Source organism: Onthophagus taurus, unplaced genomic scaffold (genome assembly GCF_036711975.1).
Source record: "Onthophagus taurus isolate NC unplaced genomic scaffold, IU_Otau_3.0 ScKx7SY_16, whole genome shotgun sequence".
NCBI lineage: Eukaryota > Metazoa > Arthropoda > Insecta > Coleoptera > Scarabaeidae > Onthophagus > Onthophagus taurus.
In genome coordinates, this window is record NW_027248941.1 from 2,727,422 (window position 1) to 2,750,533 (window position 23,112).

Genomic DNA, 23,112 nt, shown 5'->3' on the forward strand with positions numbered 1-23,112 from the left:
TTTTATTTTAATATAAGCATAAAAATTAAATTAACTTATTCAATACTATTTAATAACCCATTTTTGTCTTTTTTGTATCGAAAAAGTTTCCCTTTATTAATTAAAGCCCAATTTTTTAGCTCAGTTTGATTCAAAACATCCTCCGAACTCACAACAATCGATTTTATCTCTTCTTTATTATGTTCATTATAACCAAGATTCTTATTTATTAAAAATCGAGGTTTATTTGATGCCGTTACATCATCGTGATTTAAATCGATGTAATCTTCTGAGTCATAGAATAATTTCACCCCTCTTTTTAATCGCTTCTTTTTCTTTGTTTTTCTTTCACCCTCAATTAATTTATCAATAAGTAATTCATTTAAGTGCTTATCGAGGATTTTTCCCAGAGATTTTGCCACATAACCTTGAAATTCGGGGGTTACATCGAAAAGTCCAACTTCTTCCACTTTCCCTGGTCTTAACGATGGAATTTTCTTAATTTCATCTGTTTTTACTCGTTTTTCTTCGCTTTTGTACAAAGAATCATTTAAAAAATTTTCATCACAAGCTTCTCGCAGCAAATTGAGGTTAGGTTCATCATCCGAACTATCAGAAGACATTCCTTTCGTTATTATTAATCGATATTTACCTTGTGTTCAATTCAACATCCTTTTTTTATTAATAAACATTATTTTTGTTATTATTTATTAAGTAATTATCCTAAAATAATTATTTCCAAACTTATTAATTAATGGATCATTTTGGTCAATAGATGGCGCTAAAACCGCCGATAAAGTAGGGAAAAATTTTAATTGACACTCTAGTGTCACTCAAATAAATGATTATTAGTTGAACCGTGTCACATTAAAGTCGTTTTCTCAATTTCCGGTCGGATTTAAGCAAAATTTTCGTTAAAAATGTACTCGAGGGCTTTAAGACCGTGCTTAATTACGTTCCAAGTTCACGGGAGACACTTCTCGTCAACGAAACAGGTTCGTTTTATCAAAAAAATAACGCAAAAATGTAATTATTTATTACATTTTTAAATAAACATTCCGTTTTTTTCCTTCCATTGAGTTCCCCTCGTGATAACAATCCTTTTTTATCCTCGGTGACCGAGTCGGGGTCACCAGCGTTAGGTAATTAATGTTATTTTCGGATATCGGACTAAAAATAGAGGACTGGCGCCTTCGGAAAATAACTTTAAATTTAGATGTTTTCTAAAAAGCGAGAGAGAAAATTTCGTTGAATAAATTGAGTTACTCAAGGTTGGTTATCTAAATTTTTTTAAATTAATTTGAAATCTAAGCTTATTTAATTATTTTATCTAAAGCGATTTTCTTATCTATTTCGAAACAATACCTTTTTAAATCACGATTTTTTTCCGATAATCTTATCAAACATAACCTCACTTTAATATGAAATTGACGTATTTGAAATGTCACTTTTGACACATAACCTAATTTTTTTTAAATTAAATTGTTTTAGAATAATCGTCGTGTCACCGTAATTGGGGCGGCTGGAGGAATCGGACAACCGCTTTCTTTGCTTTTAAAGCAAAGCGATGCAATTACCAATTTGAATCTTTATGACATTGTAAAGCACACCCCCGGAGTTGCTTGTGACATATCCCACATGAATTTTCCCGCAAAAGTTACTGGATTTACCGGCCCCGATCAACTAAAAGACGCGCTCCGCGATGCGGAAGTCGTTATAATCCCAGCCGGGGTCCCTCGTAAACCTGGAATGACGCGAGATGATCTTTTCAACACCAACGCTTCCGTTGTTCGGGACGTCGCTTTAGCAGCGGCTGAAGTTTGCCCGAAAGCTTTAGTTGGGATAATTACAAATCCGGTTAATTCCTGCGTTCCAATTTATTGTGAGGTTATGAAAAAGGCGGGAAAATTAGATCCGAATAGGATTTTCGGGATTTCGACGTTGGATTTGGTGAGAGCGAGCGCTTTTATTGGGCAAGCGAAAGGTTTGAACCCAAAAACTGTTAATTGCCCAGTCGTTGGGGGCCACTCCGGGGTTACGATCGTCCCATTAATTTCCCAGTGCCAACCAGCTGTGAGTTTTCCCCAGCCAGAATTAGAAAAATTAACGAAAAGAATTCAAGAAGCCGGAACGGAGGTGGTTCAAGCTAAAGCCGGGGCTGGTTCGGCGACTCTCTCCATGGCTTTCGCCGGCGCAAGATTTGCATTTGCTTTAATTAGGGCGTTAAACGGGGAGTCGAACGTAATCGAGTGTGCTTATGTAATGTCCGATGTCCAAGGAACGAAATATTTCGCCTCGCCCCTTTTAATTGGAAGGAACGGCATCGAAAAGAACTTGGGTTTGGGGAAATTATCCGATTACGAGCAACAACTGGTTAAAGCCGCTATCCCCGAATTAAAAGCAAACGTTGCAACTGGTGAAAAATTTGTTAAATAAATATATAAAATTAAAAAAATAAAATAAAATTGTATAAAAAAAAGGAAAAATTAAATACGCACACTTTTTTAGGTCTAATTTATTCATTTTTCTTTCTTCATCTACTTTTCTTCAAAAATACAAACCTAACTAATCAACTGTAAACGTTCGTTTTTAACACGGCCCTCTCCAAAATCATCGCGAAAGTCTTTTGGGTTAATTCGCACAATTTTTGGCTCTCCTCAGTGACGATTTCGTCACTTTTCCCCATATGATTATCAAATTGCGAACAAAGCGAAGCCTGCGACTTTGAAACTCGCCCCAATTGAAGCAAAAGTTGAGTTACGTCCTCAACTAACGGTGGGAAGGCTTCGCTTATGCGCACTAAAGCAGGAAGAATCGGGGTGAAGAGTTTAATCCTTTGATTACTTGAGATACCTAAAAAAATAATCATTTAAATTATTTATATTAAAAAAAAAAATAAAATCTTACTTCCAAGTAATGCATAGAGTAAATTTAAAGCCGTAACGCATAAATTCATGCTTTTTGGGAGCGAATATTGAAGGGATAAGTACGAAAGGAGTTGAATCGCAAAAATTTGTTTGTTTAGGCTCGGTTGTTGCATCAATTCAAGGAGGAAATCTAAGCAGATATGCATCGAGGGGACCCCTTTCACCGTCACCTCTAATAATTGACTCGGATAACCCTAAAAAATATTTCATTAAAAAACGAAGTGTCAAAAATTTGAGGTTAACTAACCTGGAAATGAACCAATTTCGCCAAAGTCGGGTCCGCGATAAAAACTTGGTGTAAATAACTACAAACTAACGATCTCACTTCACGCAAAGCGAGTTGTTTTTCGGGTTTTAAACGATCCTTTTCCGTTTCTAAACATGTTTCGAGCAACATTTGTACCGAAGCGCTATCCTAAAAAAAAACATAACCTAAAAATTTGTTTACTAAATTAATTCATCTACCACTTAATAGATGGCGCTTAATTTTATTGACAATTAATATTTCAAATTAAAAATCTAACCTGCGCTGCAATTAAAGCCCTACACATTTCCTCACGTTCCGAATCATTAATAACTTGTCCCGCGATATCAATTTTTGGGTTAGCTTGTAAATGTTGACACAATTGGCTCCGAGACGAAGCCAAAGAAGCCCTTAAAACCCTCAAAACGATCGAATAAATCGGCGCGGAACGAAAAACGCGTTCATCGCACCTCATAATTTGTAGTGGATCCTCCGCGACGTCAATTCGCGTTAATCCGGTGAAATTCCCCACTAAATTTTTTACGGTTAACACCCATAATCGGCGTGGAAGGACCGAGTTTAATTTGAACCAAACGTCTTTGTATAAATCTTGTAGGAATCGGGGAATATTTTCTGGTAACATCGACGTGGCGTGTTGGGTGAAGACTTCGGCGAAAAACCAAATGTCGATTGATTCCATTTTTAGGAGGGTTTGTAAGATGGTTGAGAGTCGATTCGGGTTGGTTTGGATTAAATTGAATGCCTCAATTAAAGCGAACTCGGAGAGATGGGGTTGTTTTTTAATAAAACTTTTTTTTGAAATGTCGTCCAACCAATCTTCGACCAAAGTTAAATGCGGAAAATGAGTCGTTAATAACTTTAATAACGGCCCAAATAGCGTTGAGTACGACCACTGATCCTTTTGGGCGTGATACAATAAGAACTTGATCGGTAGTTCGCTTAAAAATTCTGGGGAATAAGTTTTAATTTTCCTCCCAGAAACTGCCAAATTTTGGGCGTTATTTAACCGGTAATCTTCGTACAACAATAAATAATAAAGTAATAATAATTGTGGGGTTAAGCTGATTTCGGTGACAACTAAATCGTGATTATTTTCGAGGTTATCATAATCCATAAAGATTTTTTTTTCCCTGCTGCGGAAATATTCCCCAAAAACGCTCGATTCAAATACTTTTCTTATTTCATTCTCCGTTAACGGTTTATTTGTGCTTCCCGATGATGATGTTAAGACACTTGAGACATAAACTTCCACCAACATGGGTAAAACCGGGTGCAAAGGGTTCGTTGAGACACAAATTTGCTTGTAAATCCACCCTTTTATGTTTACGTTGTGCTTAGCGAAAGCCCGACTCTTTAATAATTGGTGAATGCAATGTATCGGCAAAAACCCAGACATATTCGCGTTCAAATTAAAAGTAACCGGCACTTTAACCGCGTGCGCCGTCACAACTTGCTCCGTAAAAATCTCCTGGGTAAAAACTTGCTTCATTTTATTCATGTTATTGTGCCGAATCGGGATTTTCATCCCCAAAGTTGAGCAAACCAGGTCGCAAATCGCGCTGAGTTGGTTACTGTGGAAGTGGATCGCCATCAAAAGGAGCATTTCCCCAAAAGAGGCCGATACCCCACTTGCAGATTCGAAATAAGCCTCCTCTTTCACTAACCATTGCACCTAAAACGAAATTAATTAATAAATCATCAATTTAAAAACAATTAAGTACCCATTCGATGCTTTTTCGTTCTAACTCCGGCAAAGAAATCAACGAGGGGCACGCAATTAACATACAAAGCCCGATTGAGACAAATCGCACCCCCGCCGGAGTCGGATTTGGGTGAGATATTAATAATTGGACGATTAAATTCACCTCTTCATCTTGAAATCTTAAAAAAAATGAATTAATTATTTAACCTCAAAATTTATGAAGTGTCAATTTAAAATTGACATTTTACACTAGCGCCATCTGTTAGACGACGTAAATAAAAATTAATTATTAAAAATAATTAATTACATTAAATGAATAAAACTTAATTAATAATATTACTTAGATTTAATTCACCTCTTCATATTGAAATTTTAAAAATAAAAAAAAATTAATTAATTAACCTCAACATTTACAAAGTATCAATTTAAAATTGACATTTCACATTAACGCCATCTTTTGGAAGACGTAAATAAAAATTAATTATTGATAATAATTAATTAAATTAATTGAATAAAACTTAATTAATGATATTAATTAGATGGAAAAGAACTAACTTAATTCCTGCAATTCCTCTCAAAGCGCAATAAAGCCTCAATAAAGCGGAAGCTTGGACCACCAATGAATTGGGAAGTTGCCCATTATGCGATGAATTAATAATGCTTTGTAATCGCTTCAATAATTCATCCCTTAATTGTTGTAAAGCAGTGCTGGATAACTCCCCTTTGCGTTTTTGCCCGGTTCGTATAAACATCGCCAACCAATTCCGAATTCCTTGATCATTTCCAAGCAAAACCCCCGAAATAAACGCAACCATGTCACTATCACCATCATTACTATTACTATCCAAGGACAAAGAGATGGCCAACGCAGGTAATCGGTTAAACTCGACGCATTTACTCCTAACGGCTAAAGCTTGACTCGGATTCATTTTACATAACATTTGTAAAGCTGTCGTTCGTATGGTGCAAGCTTGGCAATCTTCTTGTTTATCGGCTTTTTGAATTAAATTCGTTGTAACTAAAAATTAAAAAATTAATAAATTTAGTATATTAATTGAAATTAAAAAAATAACCCTCTCGAAAAGAATCAGGAAAATTCGCCACAATCCTACAAATAATCGATGGTCCATTATTAACATGCAACATTGTTTCAGTCATTTGAACCAAATTTAATAAAGTGGGGAGCTCCGCCAACGCCAAGCAAATAATATCAGCGACTTCCTCCACGTAAATCTCCGTATCGAAAAGCTCCGATGATTTCACATAAAACTCCTCGTTAACGTGACCCCCTTCACTGTGACTCTCCAATATTTGCGATTGCACAAACAAAACTTCGCTTAAAGCGAATCGTAATCTCCTTGTCATATCAGATCTTTCATACTCCAAGGCAAGCCCGTTTGGGAGACTCCCAATTAACACCGAATCTGCTAAATTCGACCCAATTTTTTGCCTCAATTGTTGTTCTTTTCGTACATCCGCCTCTAATGTGTGAAAATCCAACGAAAGTAGCGCAACGAGCGAATTCACCACGTCGATTCCCGATACGATCGTTAAAATATCCATTTTTTCGTCGGAACATTTCTTTGATATATCTAAAGGGCAAATCAAACTCATCCGGACTAAACAAGGCAAAATTGGGCGTAATTCCGCCTCGGAACATCTTGATAAAGCTTTGATGTTTAAGTTTTGGATGTAATTAAAAACTCGGGGTGAAACGTCCTTTTTAAACGGCATTATCACATCCTTTTTAATTAAAATTGATCGAAATTAATTTTTTAACCTAAAAATTAAAACAACATAACCTCAGTTTTAAAAAATCATAAAATTAAGGGTTTTGATGTAATTGGGGGGTTATTTACTTACGTGATTGTGCAATGGGGGGCTATTTTTGCTTGGAAATGGGTAAAAGTTGAATTAAATTGGAATTATTTGTAAGAAGTAGTTTTTGTGGTTAAAATTGAAAACAATAAAGCGCCATCTTGACGGTTAAGAATTAAAATTGATTGTTGATTTAAATTAGTTTATGTAAGATTGTTTAAAAATTTTAATTTTGATTAAATTAATCTATTTTATATTATTAATTATAAATAAAATGAATGTTAAATTAAATCATTAAAAAATTAATTGCAAAAAAGAATTAGAATTACCTCCATCTAGTGGCTAATTTCTTAATTAATCTAAAAAAATGTTTATTATTTATTAAAATTAATTCGGTAATCATTTATTTGATTTGATAACACTAAATATTATTAATTTATTTATTTTGATTTAATTCAAATTAAAAATTGGAATCAGCATTCTATTTAATAAATAAAAAAAAATTAATTAGCACCATCTACCGATTAATTCCTTAATTTCATAAAATTACATTTAACATAACCTTGAATTATTTTAATAAAAATCTAAACATGAGGCTCAAATCTAAACAATAGTACAATTTGGTGTGATTTAGCTCGATAAGATATCAAAAATAGACTATGTGTTCCAGAAAATCGTTTTAAAAGTATCAAATTTAATAATTTTAGTTATAACCTCAAAATGTTGAAGTACTCATTAAGAATAATCCACAATAATTGCTTTTTATTGCTGGGAATCTGCGTGGGATTATTAATACCTCTAAATTTCGAATATTGCGCTTACGAAGAGGATAACGCCGAAGTTTTTGGCTCGGTCGAAGCTGTATTAAAAGTACAAAACATAACGAGAAGACAAGTTGAGACCAAATTGGTTCGCCCGAGGTATTACTCAACGGAATTAGGAATAAAAGATAAATTATTCGTTGGGGTTATATCATCGGAGGATCGAATACTAACCCAAGCGGTCCATGTCAACAAAACGATCGAACATATCGTGGATAAAACGAAATTTTTTATTACGGCGACTCAAAACTTCAAAAATAAATTTTATTTATCAGGGATCGTTGGGTTTACCGACACTCGAAGGGTTTTTCGCCCTTTTCAAATAATAAAATACATCGGGGATAGCTTCGATGATTACGATTATTACTTTTTAATGAACGATTATAATTATTTAGACGCGAGGCGCTTAAAAGAGATTGTGAATAAAATTTCAGTGAGTAATAATGTTTATTTGGGGGGGAAAACGGTCGGGAGTTTTTGTAGTTTAGAGTCGGGGATATTGTTTAGTAATTCGGTGGTGAAAGCGATGATTGAAAACTTGGATTGGTGCATTAAAAACGTGATTTCGGCGGATGATTCGGAGAATTTGGGGAGATGCGTTTATTACAGCACTAAATTAACGTGCCAAATTTCGATTCAAGATCAAAAAATTCAAAGTTTTAAGTTAAATCATTTCGATTTAAACGAAAAGTTGTTTGAGATTAAAAGTGAGGTTATGAATTCGGTTACGGTTTATCCGATTTTAAATAAAAACGATTTTTACACTTTACACGCGTTCTTTTCGAAGAATCACTTAAAAGGAGTTAAATCTGAGATGGATTTGTTAACGGTTAAAGTGGATTCGTGGCCTTCGGGGAGACGAAATGGAACGAAGCCGTTGACTCGGTTCGATTTGCCAAATACGATTTATTTTAATAGGACCCACAATTTTTTCCCGGATCATTTTAATAACATCCAAAAATTTACTACATCGGAATCGGAGGATATCGAAAAAATTTTGGAGGTTATCACAAAAAAGGCTCCTAGCCTAAAATTTCTTCGATTAATAAACGGATACAAAAAGTTCCAATTAAGCAGAGGGGTCGATTACAGCTTCGACTTAAAATTCCTCGACTTAAAAACGAATAAGGAAGTTATTAAACGGTACGAAGTTTGCAAACCGTTGGGGAACGTTGAGTTTTTAACCAAACCTTACACCACGGAAAACACGAAAATTTTTATTTTAGTTCCTGTGCATGAAAACGAATTAAACGAAGCTTATTTATTCCTAAATAATTTCGTTCCCAACGTTATGGATAAAAGGGATAAGATCGTATTGATGTTTGTGTTATTATACGGTTATGATTCATCGAATCGGGGCGAAACCGACGTTTTTAAGAAAGTTAAGGAGTTAGCTGTTGAGATTTCGAGGAGATATCACAGCGAGGACACCAAAGCCGCTTGGATTTCGATCCGTTTACCCAATAATGAGGTCAAAATTGGTTCGGCTCCATCGTTGAAGTTTGGAATTGTCGATTTATCTTTGCGAAAGATTGGGTTGGATGGGTTAATTTTGTATTTAGATGTTTATGCGCAAGTTAACGTTGAGTTTTTGAATAGGGTAAGGACAAAATTGCAGTTTTAATTCCGTAATTGTGAAATAATCAAAACATAACCTAAAAATTCAAAAGTTTATTTTATTTTTAGGTTAGGATAAAATTGTAGTCAAAGCATAACCTAAAAATTCTTTATTTATTAATTAATTAATAAATTTTGATTTAATCGAGTCAAATTTAATTTAATAATGTCCTTTTTGATAATTCAAAACTAATTTTAATTAAAATAGTATTAAAATTTTTTATTTTTAGGTTAGGATGAACACCATTGATAATTTCCAAACGTTTTCTGCGATTCCTTTTCGCCAATACAACCCGTTAATCACAAAAATCGATCGGGTTGAGGTTCATAAGAACGTGGGGCAGTTCGATAAAGAGGAGTTTGATTATGTTTCGTTTTACGGGAGGGATTATGTTAAAGGTTTGTTACACATAACCTAAATGATATAAAAATAATTTTTTTAAATTATAGCTCGTAAATTGCACGAATTAAAGTTACCGATCGTTCGAGTTGATGAGGATTTAATAAATATAATCGACGAGGATCATAAACGTGTTGGGAACATCTACGAGATGTTTTTGGAGTTCTCGGAAGATCAAATTCATAATATGCGGGCGACTGATGCTGCGTTATTCGTGAGATACCACGAAAAAAAGGATCGGAATAACTTGTTTTTGGGGAATAAAGCGCAATTAGCTAAAGTTATTTTAGATAAGTTATAATATTTATTTACAAATACGATTATACCAATTTCCGAGAAATAAACCTATTTAATTAAACCTTGTATAACGCTATTTATTAAAAAGTTGATGGAGAAGACCCAAATTATGTAAGAAATTAATAATTCTTTAAAAAGTTATTGACGTTTCAATTTAGAGGTTATGTTATTGTTGTGGTTGTCAAATTTCGGGTTATGTTGTAATCGATTTCGATTGATTAACGTTTTATTGCATAAATTAATTTATACTTTAATTTTGGTGCCTTATAAAAGATAAGTGAAGTTGTTGGATTAAAAATTTTTAATTATAAATTACGTTTTAAAATTAAAAATTTTCCCGCCAACGCGAATTTCAAATCTGCCAACTTTAAATAAATGAAATGTTAGCTTTCGTTAATTTGAGGTTATGTTGTTGTAATTCCAAAAAGTTTGGGTTGTGTTTAAGTGGAATATAATTATTTAAGACACCTACCTTTAATTAAATTATTACACGATTTTTAATGTTAGGTGGTTGATGTTATGTTGTTTTTCTACAATTTAAACGCAATTATTAAAATGTTTGAGCCAAAATGGCAGATTTAAGTTTTACCAACCTAAATTCTTTCTTTTTAACATTCATTGACAGCTTTTAATTTAACAACAAATTATAACACCTTTTATTCTAATTTTACAGGATTTGGAGAATAAAGATATCTCTAATAGTCCATAAGTCGCATAAAGAAGTACTTTTGTAGATAAAATAAGCAACATTTACTTACAGGAACAATTCGTTTTTGGGAAATAAAGCGCAATTAGCTAAAGTTATTTTAGATAAGTTATGATATTTATTTACAAATACGATTATACCAATAAATCTAATTAATTAAACCTTTTTTAACGCTATTTATTAAAAAGTTTGATAAAAAGTTGATGGAGAAGACCCAAAACGTCATTTTCATTAAAACATGCAACAATTTTAGGATAGTTTGGCGTTGTCGAGCTTGGGGGATCGTTTCAATGGGGTCTTTAAGCAAATATAACCGTATCCCCAAAATGTACGTTTTTAAATAATCGATCCAATTTAGATTTGCGATGTTGAACGAGAAAACTTTTTGATCCTCCTCGGATAATTTCCCCCAAAGCTTGTTAACGTTGTTGTTGGTAAATTTTAAATCGGAAATGGCAAAATAAGTCACGACATCGGAAAATTTGTGCACTTTGTTGTAAAGTTTGCAGAAACTAAAAAGAATCGTTTTAAAATAATTAATTAAATTGTTGTTAAGTAATCACCTCGGCTTTTTCCCTAAAAATAGTCCCAAAAAATCCAAAGAAACTCCCGGGATGTAATGATACAACACCTTCATTAGATTATAAACGCTCCGATTACTCGTCAACATAAATTTGATGCACCACAAAGCGTTCGAAAGGGGGTAAATCTCCCCGTACATCTTATTTATCGTATAATACTCCTCCCAAGTTATGGGGTTATCAACGACCGACACATAGTTGTAAATGGGGATGTTTAAATGTGTTTTAGCCGAGTTAATTTGGTTCGTATCCCAAGCGGAGGCGATTAAGGCGGAAACGCAAAGATCGGCTGGGACTATATTGGCCGAATTTTCTTGCACGCATTGCATAACGCGCAAAACACCACTCGCCGCACCAGTACAAGCCCCCGTTGGGCCGTATAAGTTATCGACCCAACCTTTAAGCGGCTCCTTATAAGTTGATGTAACTAAAATTAATTAATAATAAAACCAATTAACCATATTTTGATTACAAACCAATTGCAGGGCGAAAAATCCCCACGGAAATCCCATTTCCTTGATCGCGAATCAGCGATTCAGCCAAAGCTTTTGTAAATGTGTAAGTATTGGGCCACTTTCCCAAAATTCTAAACGAATTAAATTCAAATTAATTAATTCAACTTTTATTAATATTAAATTCATTACTTTTCCGTGCATAATTGTACTTGTTCGTCGTCGATTTTCTCCAAAAGTAACTCAACGTCTTTGTAGTTAATGACATCGTAAAAAGTTTCGTCGATTTTCGATAGATGACAGTTTGAATAAGCCGTTGATACATAAATGAAAGACTAAAACGTTTAAAAGATTAAAATTATTTTTTTAAACGATTTATTCAGTACCTTTAAATTTTCGGCTTGTTTTGATAAATTTAGGACCGATTCGGTTCCTTTTACGTTAATCGAATAGGCTAGGCGTAATTTTTCGTCGAAATTAACCGTAGCGGCTACGTGAAATACGATGTTGATGTTGTTAATTAGCATGTTTCGGTCATTCAAGGATAAACCAAGTCCGGCTAAGGTGCAATCGCCTTGTACGGGTATTATCTTATTTTTAAACTTTGATTTGACACTTTTTAATCGGTCAAAAACCTTGAATAAAATGTTTTTTGATTAAATAATTCTTTTTAATCCCTTTTAATCACTTACGACGTCATTGAAATATCTATCCAGTCTTTCCTGAGTGGTTTTTCCCCTTTTTTCGCGTATTAACATGTAAATTGTTGACACTTCCGTGCATCTTAATAGTTTTTCAATGAGTAATTTTCCCAAAAATCCAGTTCCTCCCGTTAAAAAAACATTTGTGTTATCGTAAAATCGCTGTAATTCGGATTTATTGTTGTAAAAGTTATCGGTTCTCCAATTTTCGTTTAAATCCATAACTCCAAGTTTGTTTTGATCGGATTTTTACTGAAATCGCTTTTATTACAAATTGTAATAACATTTTTTTAATTAACAATAACGCCCACACTTTAAATACAGAGCGTTTTATTTAAGAAATTAATTCATTAAAAAGTTGTTGACGTTTAAATTTAATTTGAGGTTATGTTATTATTGTGGTTTTGAAATTTTAGGTTATGTTATAAACGATTTCGATTAATTAATGTTTTATTGCATTAATTGATTCACTCTTTAATTTTGGCGGCTTATAAAAGATAAGTAAAGATTTTAAATTAAAAATTTTTAATTTATTTCGCACTTTAAGCGAATTTCAAATCTGCCAACCTTAAATAAATAAAATTAACATTCAAAATTTGAGGTTATGTTATTTTTCAATTTCACCAACCAAAATAAATTTGACATTTATTGACAGCTCTTAATTTAACAACAAATTGTAGCACATTTTATTCTAATTTTACAGGATTTAGAGAAGAAAAATGCCGAATATTCCATAAATCGCATAAAACGTACTTTTCAGTGGAAATTGATAATCTAAAATTGTTCGTTTTTGCAGGACGAAAGAAAAAGAAGATATAAAAAGAGACCTTGAACAAAATAGATAAACAAGCAACATTTACACAAATATTTTAATAAATTATGTTATGATGAAATAGCAAGGATGTTGAATGAATTATCATTGTTGATTCTTTAAGCTGCGAAAATAACAGAAAATTATAATAACGAATAAAATAAGGAAAAGAAGGAAATAATAAAGGGTTATTATACGATGTATTGTTGTTTTGAAGAATACAGGCTATTACTATTATTGTCTAATCTTTTCCAAGCATTATCTAGGCTTCCATTAGCTATATTTAGTCTTCTATAAGTTGTGAGTAGTTGCTGCAAGTTTATCTAATCTGCTATTAACAATATCTAGTCTTTTTTTTTGGAGATTTTGTCTTCTGCCAGTAGTATCTAGTCTTCTACAAGCTGTGCATACTTTTTGCAAGCAATATTTAGCTTTCTGTCTGTAGGATTAGTGTTTTGCCAGTCATATTTTGCCTTCTTCCAGTATTATTGAGATGCCTTTTCGCAAAATTACTGTGTTTCCAGTTTTTTAATAACAATATCTAGTCCTCTCTTTTCACTATTTCTCTTCTGTCAGTATTATTTAGTCTTCTTTCTGCAGAAATAGTGTTTTGCTAGCAGAATCTAGTCTTCTATTAATAATATCTAGTCTTTACCTTGCAGTAATAGCCTTCTGTCAATAATTTCTAGTCTTCTGTCTGCAAGATTAATGTTCTACCAGTAGTATCTAGTCTTCTACTTACAGTTTCTGTCTTCTGACAATATAACTAGTCTTCTAGAAGCTGTAAATACCATCTACAGGCAATATTTAGCTTCCTGTCAACAGGATTAGTGTTTTGCCAGCAATATTTTGGCTTCTTCCAGTGCTATTTAGACGTCTATTCGCCGAATTATTGTTTTGCAACAGTATCTAGTCTTCTATTAACAATATCTAATATTCTCTTTACAATATTTGTCTTCTACCAGTATTATTTACTGTTCTTTTTGTAGAATTAGCGTTCTGCCAACAGTATCTAGTCTTCTCCTTGCAGTTTTTGTCTTCCCAAATACTTCTCACTCGACCGATTCATGACAACTCACATCATATTTGAAAATAAGATAAACAAGTTTGACCTTCTGAAGGTTATTGAGGTTATGAAACAACAAGATTTATAAATATAGCTCTAAGAAGCGTATTTGGAATCGAACGGTTCCCACTGAACAATACGATATGACCTAAATTAGTATTTTTCAGTTCGAAATAAATAAACAAATTGAAATTATTATTTTTCGTACAAGTTTTGTGATAGTTTTTTTAAACGCAACCCACTTGCGCCAGAAAGAGCGAACCGTTAAACAGTTGTTAAGCGTAAAAGTTACGTGACTATTTTATTAAAACGCACTTTTATAACTGTACTCGAATTAAATAAAAAAAAAACTTTAAAAATAGATAAATAAAAAAATTTTACTTTCTTAATTCTTCTTTTTTTTTTGTTAAATCCTAATTCATTTCACTTTCTTTTGAGAGAGGAGTGAAAACGAAACAAAAAAAAGAGAAAAGAACCAAATCAAACAAAAAGAAGAAATTCGAGGTTTGTTTGAAAACGTTTTGTAACAAAAAAAAATTACACAATTCTATTTTCTTTTCGAATCGATTTTTTGCTTACCCAATATCAATTTGATTTTGTTATCGAAATCGGCAAATTTCTTTATATACAACACCTAATAATCTCATTAATTAAATAAAAGTGTGTCATTTAAATCTTTTGAAATAATTTAGATTCAAATTTAAACGGCAACAACAAACGCAATAACAATAAATTAAATATTTACCCTTTTAACGTTTAATTTAATTGAATTAACTTTTTTTTTAACACTAAATTTGTTTCTTTGATTCTCCACGAACTGAACGAAAAGGAATGGTTAGGTTCTTTAAAATGTTCAGGTAGAAATCGTTTCAAAAAATGGGAGGGGAAAAGTAAACGAAATAAGAAAAAATGTGCTGCTTAGAATAGGTTAAGGCTAACAAATTTATTTCGTCGTTTTTAAATATCTAAGTCATCATCAGGATCTTCTTCATCCCAATCATCATTCTCATCTAAATGATAAACAATTTGCACGCCTCCTTCTTCTTTTTGGGGGTTATAACTAAATAAATTAATCTTATTTACACCTCATAATCATAATATAACAATTAATACTAACGTTGGATGAAAAGGTAAAACTAATTTATCCTTTTCCTTCCGTTCATGTTCCTCGAGGCTAATTTTAAAGGTAGTCAATTGATCGGGGATAACCTCCTCCCCGATCGATCCCTCCATTAACCTTTTAACATCAATTTTATCGATGGGTTTCGTTTTAACACCATCCCGATCGATCCAAAACTCCTCCAACGATTTAATCACCTTCCCCGACGACTTTTTATATTTATACAAAACGCGGAAATTATTTCCCCTCAAAAATTTCGGCTCAAGCGATATTACAAACGTCGATAAATGCTCTAAATAACGCACCACATTGCGTTCTTCGAGAATATCTCGATGTAGCACCGCAATTATTTGTATTTCAACTAAAAAATTAAAATTAATCAATTAAACGTCATTTAACTGTCAAATGAATGTCATTTTAATAAACGTCACTTTTGACGTTTTAAAAAATTTATCAATTCGCACCTAATAAATCAATATTGATTCTTTTTATTATCATAGGTGCCAATTCCTTTTTTATTAACGAAAAATTCCAAATGGCATAATAAAATTCGCTAGAATTATAATAAAAAAGTTTACATCCGCGAAAAGTAAATGTACATTTTAATATTTACACATAACCTTGACGTTTAACTCATAAATAAAATATAATACGTACTCCCTTTATTTTGTATCAACTCGTTAATCCACTTGTACGTTTGGTGGAACCCATATTCGTTTATAACGTGCACTAAGGAGTCAATAATAACGACCGAGACCCTCGATAACTCCGATATCACCTCGTCTAACCGATTTTTACCATCCTTTTTTAGCCAGCCTTTAATGTCGGAGCAAAAATCGTGGACTTTCACGTCCGGGCGCACTTTTTGCCCCAATCTGCCTTCGAAAACGAAATAATGAACGTGTTTGAAGTGCTTAACCCGATGGTTTATGATCGAGGTTAGGAAATCCGTCGACCTAACCTCAATCGTATCTACAAACGTAATTAATTTAAATAATTTTAATTATAACAATCAAATTAAGATTTACCTTCGATTAAAATGAATTTTGAGTAAGGTGGTTTAAATAATAAATCCGGGAGAAGCATTTTCTTGATGAATGATGTTTACGATTTTGGGGGAATTTCGTTTTATTTTATTTCTTTTAACATTCAATTTTAAAATAATTTATGAATGAATTTAACTTATTAATTTAACGTTAGATTATTATTAATAATTAATAAATTAAATAAAATTAATTAAAATCTGTTAAGAAAAAAATAAAATAAAAAAATTAAGTTGGTAGCAATGATTGTCACTTAATACACCAAAAATAATTTTATCTTTTGTATTAATTTAACAACAAAATAATGTTTAAATAACCGTAATTATTGTTATAAAGGATGTCCGAGCCAAGTACAAACGTAATCGAATCAAATTTAATTCATTAATCCACTTCGAATAAAAAAAAATATATAAATGTAATTTATAGGTTATGTTTTGTTTTTAGGACTCCCAAAGTACTGATTTAGCGAGTCCCGATGAAGAAGACGACGAACCAAAACTAAAATATTTAAGATTATCGAACGATTTGCATAAAATTTTAGAAAGCGATGCTGTTAAATGTATTTCCGTTCACCCAAAGGTACAAAAATTTACCAATTAATTAATTAATTTATTTTTGGTTAGTTTATTTGTGTAGGAACCGATTGGGGGGCAATCCACGTGTTGGACCACCAAGGGAATGGGGTTAAAGATAAAAAGTTGCAACCCCACACCGTCGGAGTTAACCAAATCTCGATCGATTCTCGAGGTGAATTCATCGCTTCATGTTCCGATGATGGAAAAGTTTCAATTCACGGTTTATACACGAAAGAGGATGTCGTCATTAATTTAGGGAGATTAATTAAAACCGTCGGGTTGGATCCGTTTTATTATAAAGGGGGGGTGAATAAACGATTTATAACCGGTAAATTTAAAAAAATAATTAATTTGAGAATTAATTTTTTAATTTTAGGTGATGAGAAATTAACTTTACACGAAAAGACTTTATTTGGACGCTCAAAATCCACGGTATTATCGTTTAGCGAGGGATTAGTATCAAGTTTGGCGTGGAGTGATAATTTTATCGCTTGGAGTAGTGATATCGGAGTTCGAGTTTATGATATGAGCGCTCGGTGCTCTTTGGGGCTAATTAAATGGGAGGATCGCCCCGGAATTTCCCCCTCTAATTTTAAATGTAACTTAATTTGGTCGGACGGTCATACTTTGTTGATTGGATGGGTTGATATGGTTCGGATTTGCGTTATTCGGAGGAGGAGTGTTAACGAATTGGGGAATAAAGAGTTGTCTGAGTTTTTAGTTGACCCAAGTAAGTTGATATTGATTTTAAAATATAAAAATTAATTTAATTTTTTAGTTTCAGCTTTTCGAACTGATTTTTTTATAAGTGGAATCGCCCCGTTGAGTCACCAATTAGTTTTGTTGGGGTTTCCCAAAGAAACTGATAAAGAAGGGAGATCGTTACACCCCGAATTACATATAGCTCGTTATAAAGAGAATGATTACGCTGAGATTTACGCCGATAGCTTATCATTGAGGGGGTACCAACATTACAAAGTTAATAATTACCATTTAGATGTTTTAATTGAAGAAAATCGTTTTTTTATTGTTGCCCCAAAAGATGTTGTGGTTGCTAGTTTATTCGATGTTGATGATCGAATACAATGGTTAATCGAACAAAGGTAATTCAAAATTATTTTTTGTACCTTGTTCTCCTGATCTTTATGCCTGATGACGTCGGATAAATCTTTTCCTTTTCCATGCACTTCCTCTGGTTCCTGACTAATTACTTTATGTCTGCTAGAGTCTTTCCTCTCTTCTTCCCAACTTCTGCTATTCTTTCCTTCCACTATTGTGTTATCTTCCATTCTAATTATGTGGGCCTGCCCAACCCACATAATTAGAACCAACCCATCCTAATTATGTGGTTGCATTCTCTCTATTTTGCTTGATCTACTCCCAGTGTTATTTCCTCATTCCTTATCCTATCCCACTTCGCCTTCCCCACTATTTTCTGTAATAATTTCATTTCCATTGCTGTGATCTTTTCTACTTGTTTATCTTGGAGTGCCTATGATTAGGTTTATATCGGTGTACATCTTAGTATAGAGATAAGTCACGTTAAATCATCTTAATTTATTGTCCTCTACATGTCCCTGCTCTGTGTCAGTTCTTATGTGAATCACCTGTATAAAGTATTTTTAATGTAGATTAGAAATATGTCAAAATTGAGGTTGTCATTTTAAACCTGAAGTTAGTTATCATATAATAGACAAATGGACACCTTCATGGTGTAATTCTTTATTAAAAAAAAACCTTTAAAATGAGTCCAAAAACATGATGCATTTATCTTAAAAAACAACAAAGTTATAATAAAAAATATTAAAATTTCAATTACCAACATAATTTTTAAATATTATTACCAACCTTAATTTTTTTCTATTGAATTTTTGTTTTTGTGATAAATTTTGAGACATTTTATAAGAATTAAGAATATGTCAAAATGACATTGACATTTTTAAGCTCATTTTAAAGATTTTTCACGACAACTACAAATATGTCAAAATTAATGATTTTTTTTGGTAAATATTGAAATGTACTTAATAAGAATCAAAAATGCTTTTATTTGATACCAAACACGATATGTTTGGGTTAAAAAATAAAAAAGTTTGGTTAAAAACTGTCAAATGTCAAAATTAAATATAACGATTTTTTGATAAATATGGAATCAAACATGCTTTCATTTGATACGAAACTTGATATGTTTATGTGTAAAATAAAACAGTTAGGTATAATCTGTCAAATGTCAAATAATCGCAATTTTTTTAGGCAAAAAAATTAAGATATCTCGATAACGGTTGATGATAAAAGGGTCGAGTTTGAGTTCATTTTAAAGGATTTTTAATTTTCTATCCGTTTATTTAAAAAAAAAACATGTTTATAGCTAAAAAAATTTTCTGAATTGATCCTTATTAAGACATCTTTCTATACTTAGTTTTTTGAATTTTTTTGAATATTAATTAATTAATTTATTTTTTAGTAAATACAAAGAAGCACTCGATGTGGTTTTGCAATCAAAAAAGGGTGAGATGAAAAAGTACACGAAAGAAAGCGTGGGAATCGCTTATTTAGACTTTTTGATACAAAAATATAAATTCGATGAAGCCGGAGAGTTGTGTTTTCGGATTTTTGGTGATAATAAAAAGTTGTGGGAGGAGGAGATTTTTAAATTCGCCCAATCGCATCATTTGAGATCGATTAGTAGGTTTATTCCGGTCTCGAAAGAGAACCGATTGAGCCCTCAAATCTATGAGATGGTTTTATACGAGTATCTAGTCTTAGATTCTAAAGTAAATCGATTAATTAATTATTAATTTTAATTAATAACTTGTTTGTAGGGATTTTTAAATTTAATTAAGTCTTGGGATCACACGCTTTATAATATACACGCGGTCATCAGTGCTTTATTAGGACATATTGTAATAACAGATCAAGATAAAGTCGTTTATTACGAAGCTTTGGCTATTTTGTATTCTTATGATAAACAATACGATAAATGTTTAGCTACGTATCTCAAGTAAGCATTAATAAAGGATAATTACGACGATTAAATTTAATTTTTTAGGTTAAAGCACAAAGATGTATTCAGATTTATCCGGGAACGTAAACTTTACTATATCATTTCCGATTTAGTCGTCGATTTGATGAATTTAGACCATGAGGAGACAATAAATTTATTATTGGAGAAGGAGCAGGGGGTGGACCCTGAGATAATTGTTGAAAAATTAAAAGACCACGAACTACATTTATACAGGGTACTTAATTAACCCAACAATTCATTTTTATTAATTCGAATCTTTTTAGTATTTAGATTCGTACACGAAAAAGAACCCAACGGGGCAATTCCACGGATTATTAGTACGATTGTACGCGATATACGACCGGGATAAATTATTACCGTTTTTACAACGCTCCGATAGCTACCCAATACAAAACGCGCTCAATATTTGTAGAAATGCTAAGTTTTACCCCGAAATGGTGCATTTATTAGGTTGGAGTTTGTTTTAATTAAATAAAAAATTAATTGATGTGGTTTTAGATCGGATCGGAGACACCAAAGAAGCTTTAGGATTAATTATGAACGAGTTAAAAGATATGCAAAAAGCAATTTTGTTCTGCCAAGAACATAATGATTCGGATTTATGGAACGATTTAATCGAATACACGATTAAAAAACCAGGTAATTTAAACATAACCTAAAAATTTAAATAAATGAAAGGCAATGCTACCAACTTAAATTTAAATTTGACAGTTTTAATCTAAAAATAATTTTTTAGAATGCATCACATTTTTGCTCAGAAATATTGGGAATTACGTCGATCCGACGATTTTAATCAATAAAATTGAGAAGGATGCGAAAATCCCCGATGTTAAAAATTCGTTGGTGAAAATGCTTTGTGATTATAGCTTGCAGGTAAATAAATCGTTTTAAATTAATCTTTAATTACGTTAATTTGATTAATAAAATAGCTAGCGATTAAAGAAGGATGTAAAAAGATTTTATCATCGGATTATTTTGAGTTGCACAATAAATTGGTGATTCGTCAACAAAAAGGGATTAATATTTGTGATGAGATGGTCTGCTCGGGATGTCGAAAACAAATTATTTCTAAAGGTACCTAATTTTTGGTTAATTACGTTTATATTAATCAATTTTGTTTTAGATTGTAACCGTTCCAACGATATAATTTTGTATTATTGTAGCCACTCCTTCCATAAAACGTGTTTACCTCAAGATCAAGATGTGACGAGTTGCGCCGTTTGCCACCCAATTAAAAGAAAATAACGTTTTTTTTAACTCTCCTAATTTTATAAAATTAATTTATATCACACAATTTATATTAATAAGTGTTAATAAAAATAATCTTTTTAGAAATTGAATATAACCTAAAAATTAAATTTTTTGTAAACATAAAAAATCAAAAAGTTCCTAAATTGAATTCCAATTATTTGCTTGTTTAATTTCGATTTTTTTGATTTAAAACGATTAATTATTTATTTATTAATTATTTAATGAAAACAATAAAAAATTAATAAATAAATAAAAAGTAATACTACCAACTTAAATTTTGTGATTATTTTTTGACAGTTCTAACTTAAAAATTTTGGATATTTAGCAAAAAGTTAATAAAAATAATCATTTTTAGGCATATGCGTCGGAGAGAAACTCATAAAATGATTCATAGTAAAATCGAGGATATCCTCGGGTTTTAATAGCAATATAGCGTTGATATAATCCATGATGATTCCCTTAAATTCGGGGTGATCCCCCATATACGATTTAATCCTCATTTCAGCGCGCACCTTTTCGTCTAAATAATTCGAAAATAATTGCATATCACCCTCCCAGTTATGCTTTAACAAGATTTGCTCATTCCCACAGGGTTTTTGGTTGGACACTTTCGCCATTGGATTCACCTGAAGGAAATACGGAGTTCCCTCCCATTCTTGCCGTATTAATTGGCCTTGCAATGTGAGGGTTGTGTAACATTTGTGTTCGATTCCACATTCTTCGATTATCGTACGTTCTATTTTGCAGATGTCAAGTTTTACATCGTTGATTAATTCGCTTTCGGGGCCGGTGCAGTCATAAATATTTCTGCACATGTCTCCGTTTATGTACATGGCGGATAATTCGAACACCCCGATGTAACGGATTATGGCTAAATAACGGTGTAGGAGGAAATTGGTGCCTTCGGCTATGTATTTTGAGGCTTTTCCAAAGCTGTAGAATTTCCTATCATCTAAATTTTCCAATGTTGATTTATGTTTCACGTAGTAATAATTTTTTACCATCCCAACGTATAAATCTTTCTCGTTTACTTTTAATTTTGGTTGTTTTGAGCTTGAATCACTTGAAACACTTTTCTTAGAATTAGTATCACTCTTTTTAGAACTGTCATTCTTTTTAGAATTAGATCCACTTCTCATTAAGCTAACTTCCCCCCCATCTTTATTAAGGACACAAAATTCCCTCCGTAACTCTTCGATTGTGTGCATCTCGCGGTCAACCCAACTCGTAATGCAACTTCCCGCGTTTGAGCCGTTATAATCAAACTGAGATTGAACGTGGATTAAAAACTTGGTTTTCCCCCGATCGTTTTGCACCCCCAAACCATCCTCCATCCCAATACAATTGTCATTTAAATCATCACATCCATCAATATCCCCAGAAATGGGCTCATTAATCCCCACGATTTCTTTGTGCTCTTTATTAAAAATTCTTTGTAAACGAATTTCGATGTTTTCGCAGGCTTTTCTGTCCGAAGGTTGTTTCCCCAGCGCTTTTTGTATGTCTAAGCACATCCCCCCAACAGGGATCTCCGCACCTTTCTCGTCCAAACAAGAAACCATCAAGTTTTCGCGAAACGTTAAAGCCTCGTACATCTCATCGTCGATTTCAAAATCATCAATAACCGCTTTAAAATCGAGTAATTCTCTTTGATTGTGACAAGCGGCTCTGGCTTCGTAATTTTCTTTGATGCATTCCCTCTCCTCGAATCGCCTCAAGATCTCTTCAAGAATCTCTTTGATTCGCTCCTCGGTGAAATTGGTTAAAGACACCGAAGAGCCCTCTTCGCCACCTCCATGGTCGCCTTGATATTGTAAGTATCTCAAAATGTCTTCGCTTATTGCCAAAGGGACTTTGTCGTCACCGAGAAGATTAAGATCCATTTTTTAAATGTTAAAAAGTAATTTCGAATTTTTGACGTTTCTCAATGTCAAAAAAAATAAATAAGCGACTTCGTG

The 23,112-nt window shown here is 32.5% G+C and overlaps 8 protein-coding genes across 9 annotated transcripts; 3 read left to right on the forward strand and 5 right to left on the reverse strand.

Annotated features, from left to right (window-relative positions):
• Window positions 1-35: 35 nt before the first annotated feature.
• Window positions 36-602, reverse strand: LOC139432478 (protein CUSTOS-like). The gene has a single exon (XM_071201060.1). It carries the CDS (start codon window positions 600-602, stop codon window positions 36-38), a length of 567 nt encoding a protein of 188 aa, XP_071057161.1.
• A 209-nt stretch (window positions 603-811) lies between these two features.
• LOC111418228 (malate dehydrogenase 2) lies at window positions 812-2,493 on the forward strand. Its single transcript, XM_023050723.2, has 2 exons — window positions 812-974; window positions 1,471-2,493. Exons 1-2 carry the CDS (start codon window positions 900-902, stop codon window positions 2,413-2,415), a joined length of 1,020 nt encoding a protein of 339 aa, XP_022906491.1. The 5' UTR covers window positions 812-899; the 3' UTR covers window positions 2,416-2,493.
• A 27-nt stretch (window positions 2,494-2,520) lies between these two features.
• On the reverse strand, window positions 2,521-6,854 carry LOC111418220 (integrator complex subunit 2). The gene is made up of 8 exons (XM_023050713.2): window positions 6,737-6,854; window positions 5,947-6,653; window positions 5,429-5,891; window positions 4,893-5,052; window positions 3,431-4,843; window positions 3,154-3,321; window positions 2,887-3,100; window positions 2,521-2,832 (listed from the first exon to the last, which is right to left on the reverse strand). The coding sequence occupies exons 2-8, from the start codon at window positions 6,605-6,607 to the stop codon at window positions 2,549-2,551; spliced, it is 3,363 nt and encodes a 1,120-aa protein (XP_022906481.1). The 5' UTR covers window positions 6,608-6,653; window positions 6,737-6,854; the 3' UTR covers window positions 2,521-2,548.
• A 394-nt stretch (window positions 6,855-7,248) lies between these two features.
• On the forward strand, window positions 7,249-9,891 carry LOC111417300 (Chondroitin polymerizing factor). Its single transcript, XM_023049529.2, has 3 exons — window positions 7,249-9,112; window positions 9,360-9,528; window positions 9,580-9,891. The coding sequence occupies exons 1-3, from the start codon at window positions 7,412-7,414 to the stop codon at window positions 9,828-9,830; spliced, it is 2,121 nt and encodes a 706-aa protein (XP_022905297.1). The 5' UTR covers window positions 7,249-7,411; the 3' UTR covers window positions 9,831-9,891.
• Window positions 9,892-10,622: 731 nt separating this feature from the next.
• LOC111417308 (fatty acyl-CoA reductase wat-like) lies at window positions 10,623-15,071 on the reverse strand. Of its 2 annotated transcripts, none has more exons than XM_023049540.2 (7): window positions 14,889-15,071; window positions 12,258-12,518; window positions 11,952-12,200; window positions 11,758-11,900; window positions 11,590-11,699; window positions 11,096-11,540; window positions 10,623-11,044 (listed from the first exon to the last, which is right to left on the reverse strand). In XM_023049540.2, the coding sequence occupies exons 2-7, from the start codon at window positions 12,486-12,488 to the stop codon at window positions 10,681-10,683; spliced, it is 1,542 nt and encodes a 513-aa protein (XP_022905308.1). In that variant the 5' UTR covers window positions 12,489-12,518; window positions 14,889-15,071; the 3' UTR covers window positions 10,623-10,680. The 2 variants fall into 2 exon arrangements, with proteins under 2 accessions (XP_022905308.1, XP_071057157.1); XM_071201056.1 differs by having other exon boundaries at window positions 12,258-12,527.
• On the reverse strand, window positions 15,072-16,400 carry LOC111417316 (Elongator complex protein 5). Its single transcript, XM_023049551.2, has 4 exons — window positions 16,292-16,400; window positions 15,921-16,235; window positions 15,261-15,624; window positions 15,072-15,203 (listed from the first exon to the last, which is right to left on the reverse strand). The coding sequence occupies exons 1-4, from the start codon at window positions 16,347-16,349 to the stop codon at window positions 15,101-15,103; spliced, it is 840 nt and encodes a 279-aa protein (XP_022905319.1). The 5' UTR covers window positions 16,350-16,400; the 3' UTR covers window positions 15,072-15,100.
• A 141-nt stretch (window positions 16,401-16,541) lies between these two features.
• LOC111417444 (vacuolar protein sorting-associated protein light) lies at window positions 16,542-21,261 on the forward strand. The gene is made up of 13 exons (XM_023049726.2): window positions 16,542-16,664; window positions 16,751-16,885; window positions 16,930-17,209; window positions 17,258-17,611; window positions 17,660-17,984; window positions 19,343-19,652; window positions 19,701-19,879; window positions 19,928-20,117; window positions 20,167-20,353; window positions 20,402-20,542; window positions 20,640-20,776; window positions 20,833-20,977; window positions 21,027-21,261. Exons 1-13 carry the CDS (start codon window positions 16,644-16,646, stop codon window positions 21,146-21,148), a joined length of 2,526 nt encoding a protein of 841 aa, XP_022905494.1. The 5' UTR covers window positions 16,542-16,643; the 3' UTR covers window positions 21,149-21,261.
• A 158-nt stretch (window positions 21,262-21,419) lies between these two features.
• LOC139432475 (ciliogenesis-associated TTC17-interacting protein) lies at window positions 21,420-23,068 on the reverse strand. The gene has a single exon (XM_071201055.1). It carries the CDS (start codon window positions 23,035-23,037, stop codon window positions 21,487-21,489), a length of 1,551 nt encoding a protein of 516 aa, XP_071057156.1. The 5' UTR covers window positions 23,038-23,068; the 3' UTR covers window positions 21,420-21,486.
• Window positions 23,069-23,112: the final 44 nt, after the last annotated feature.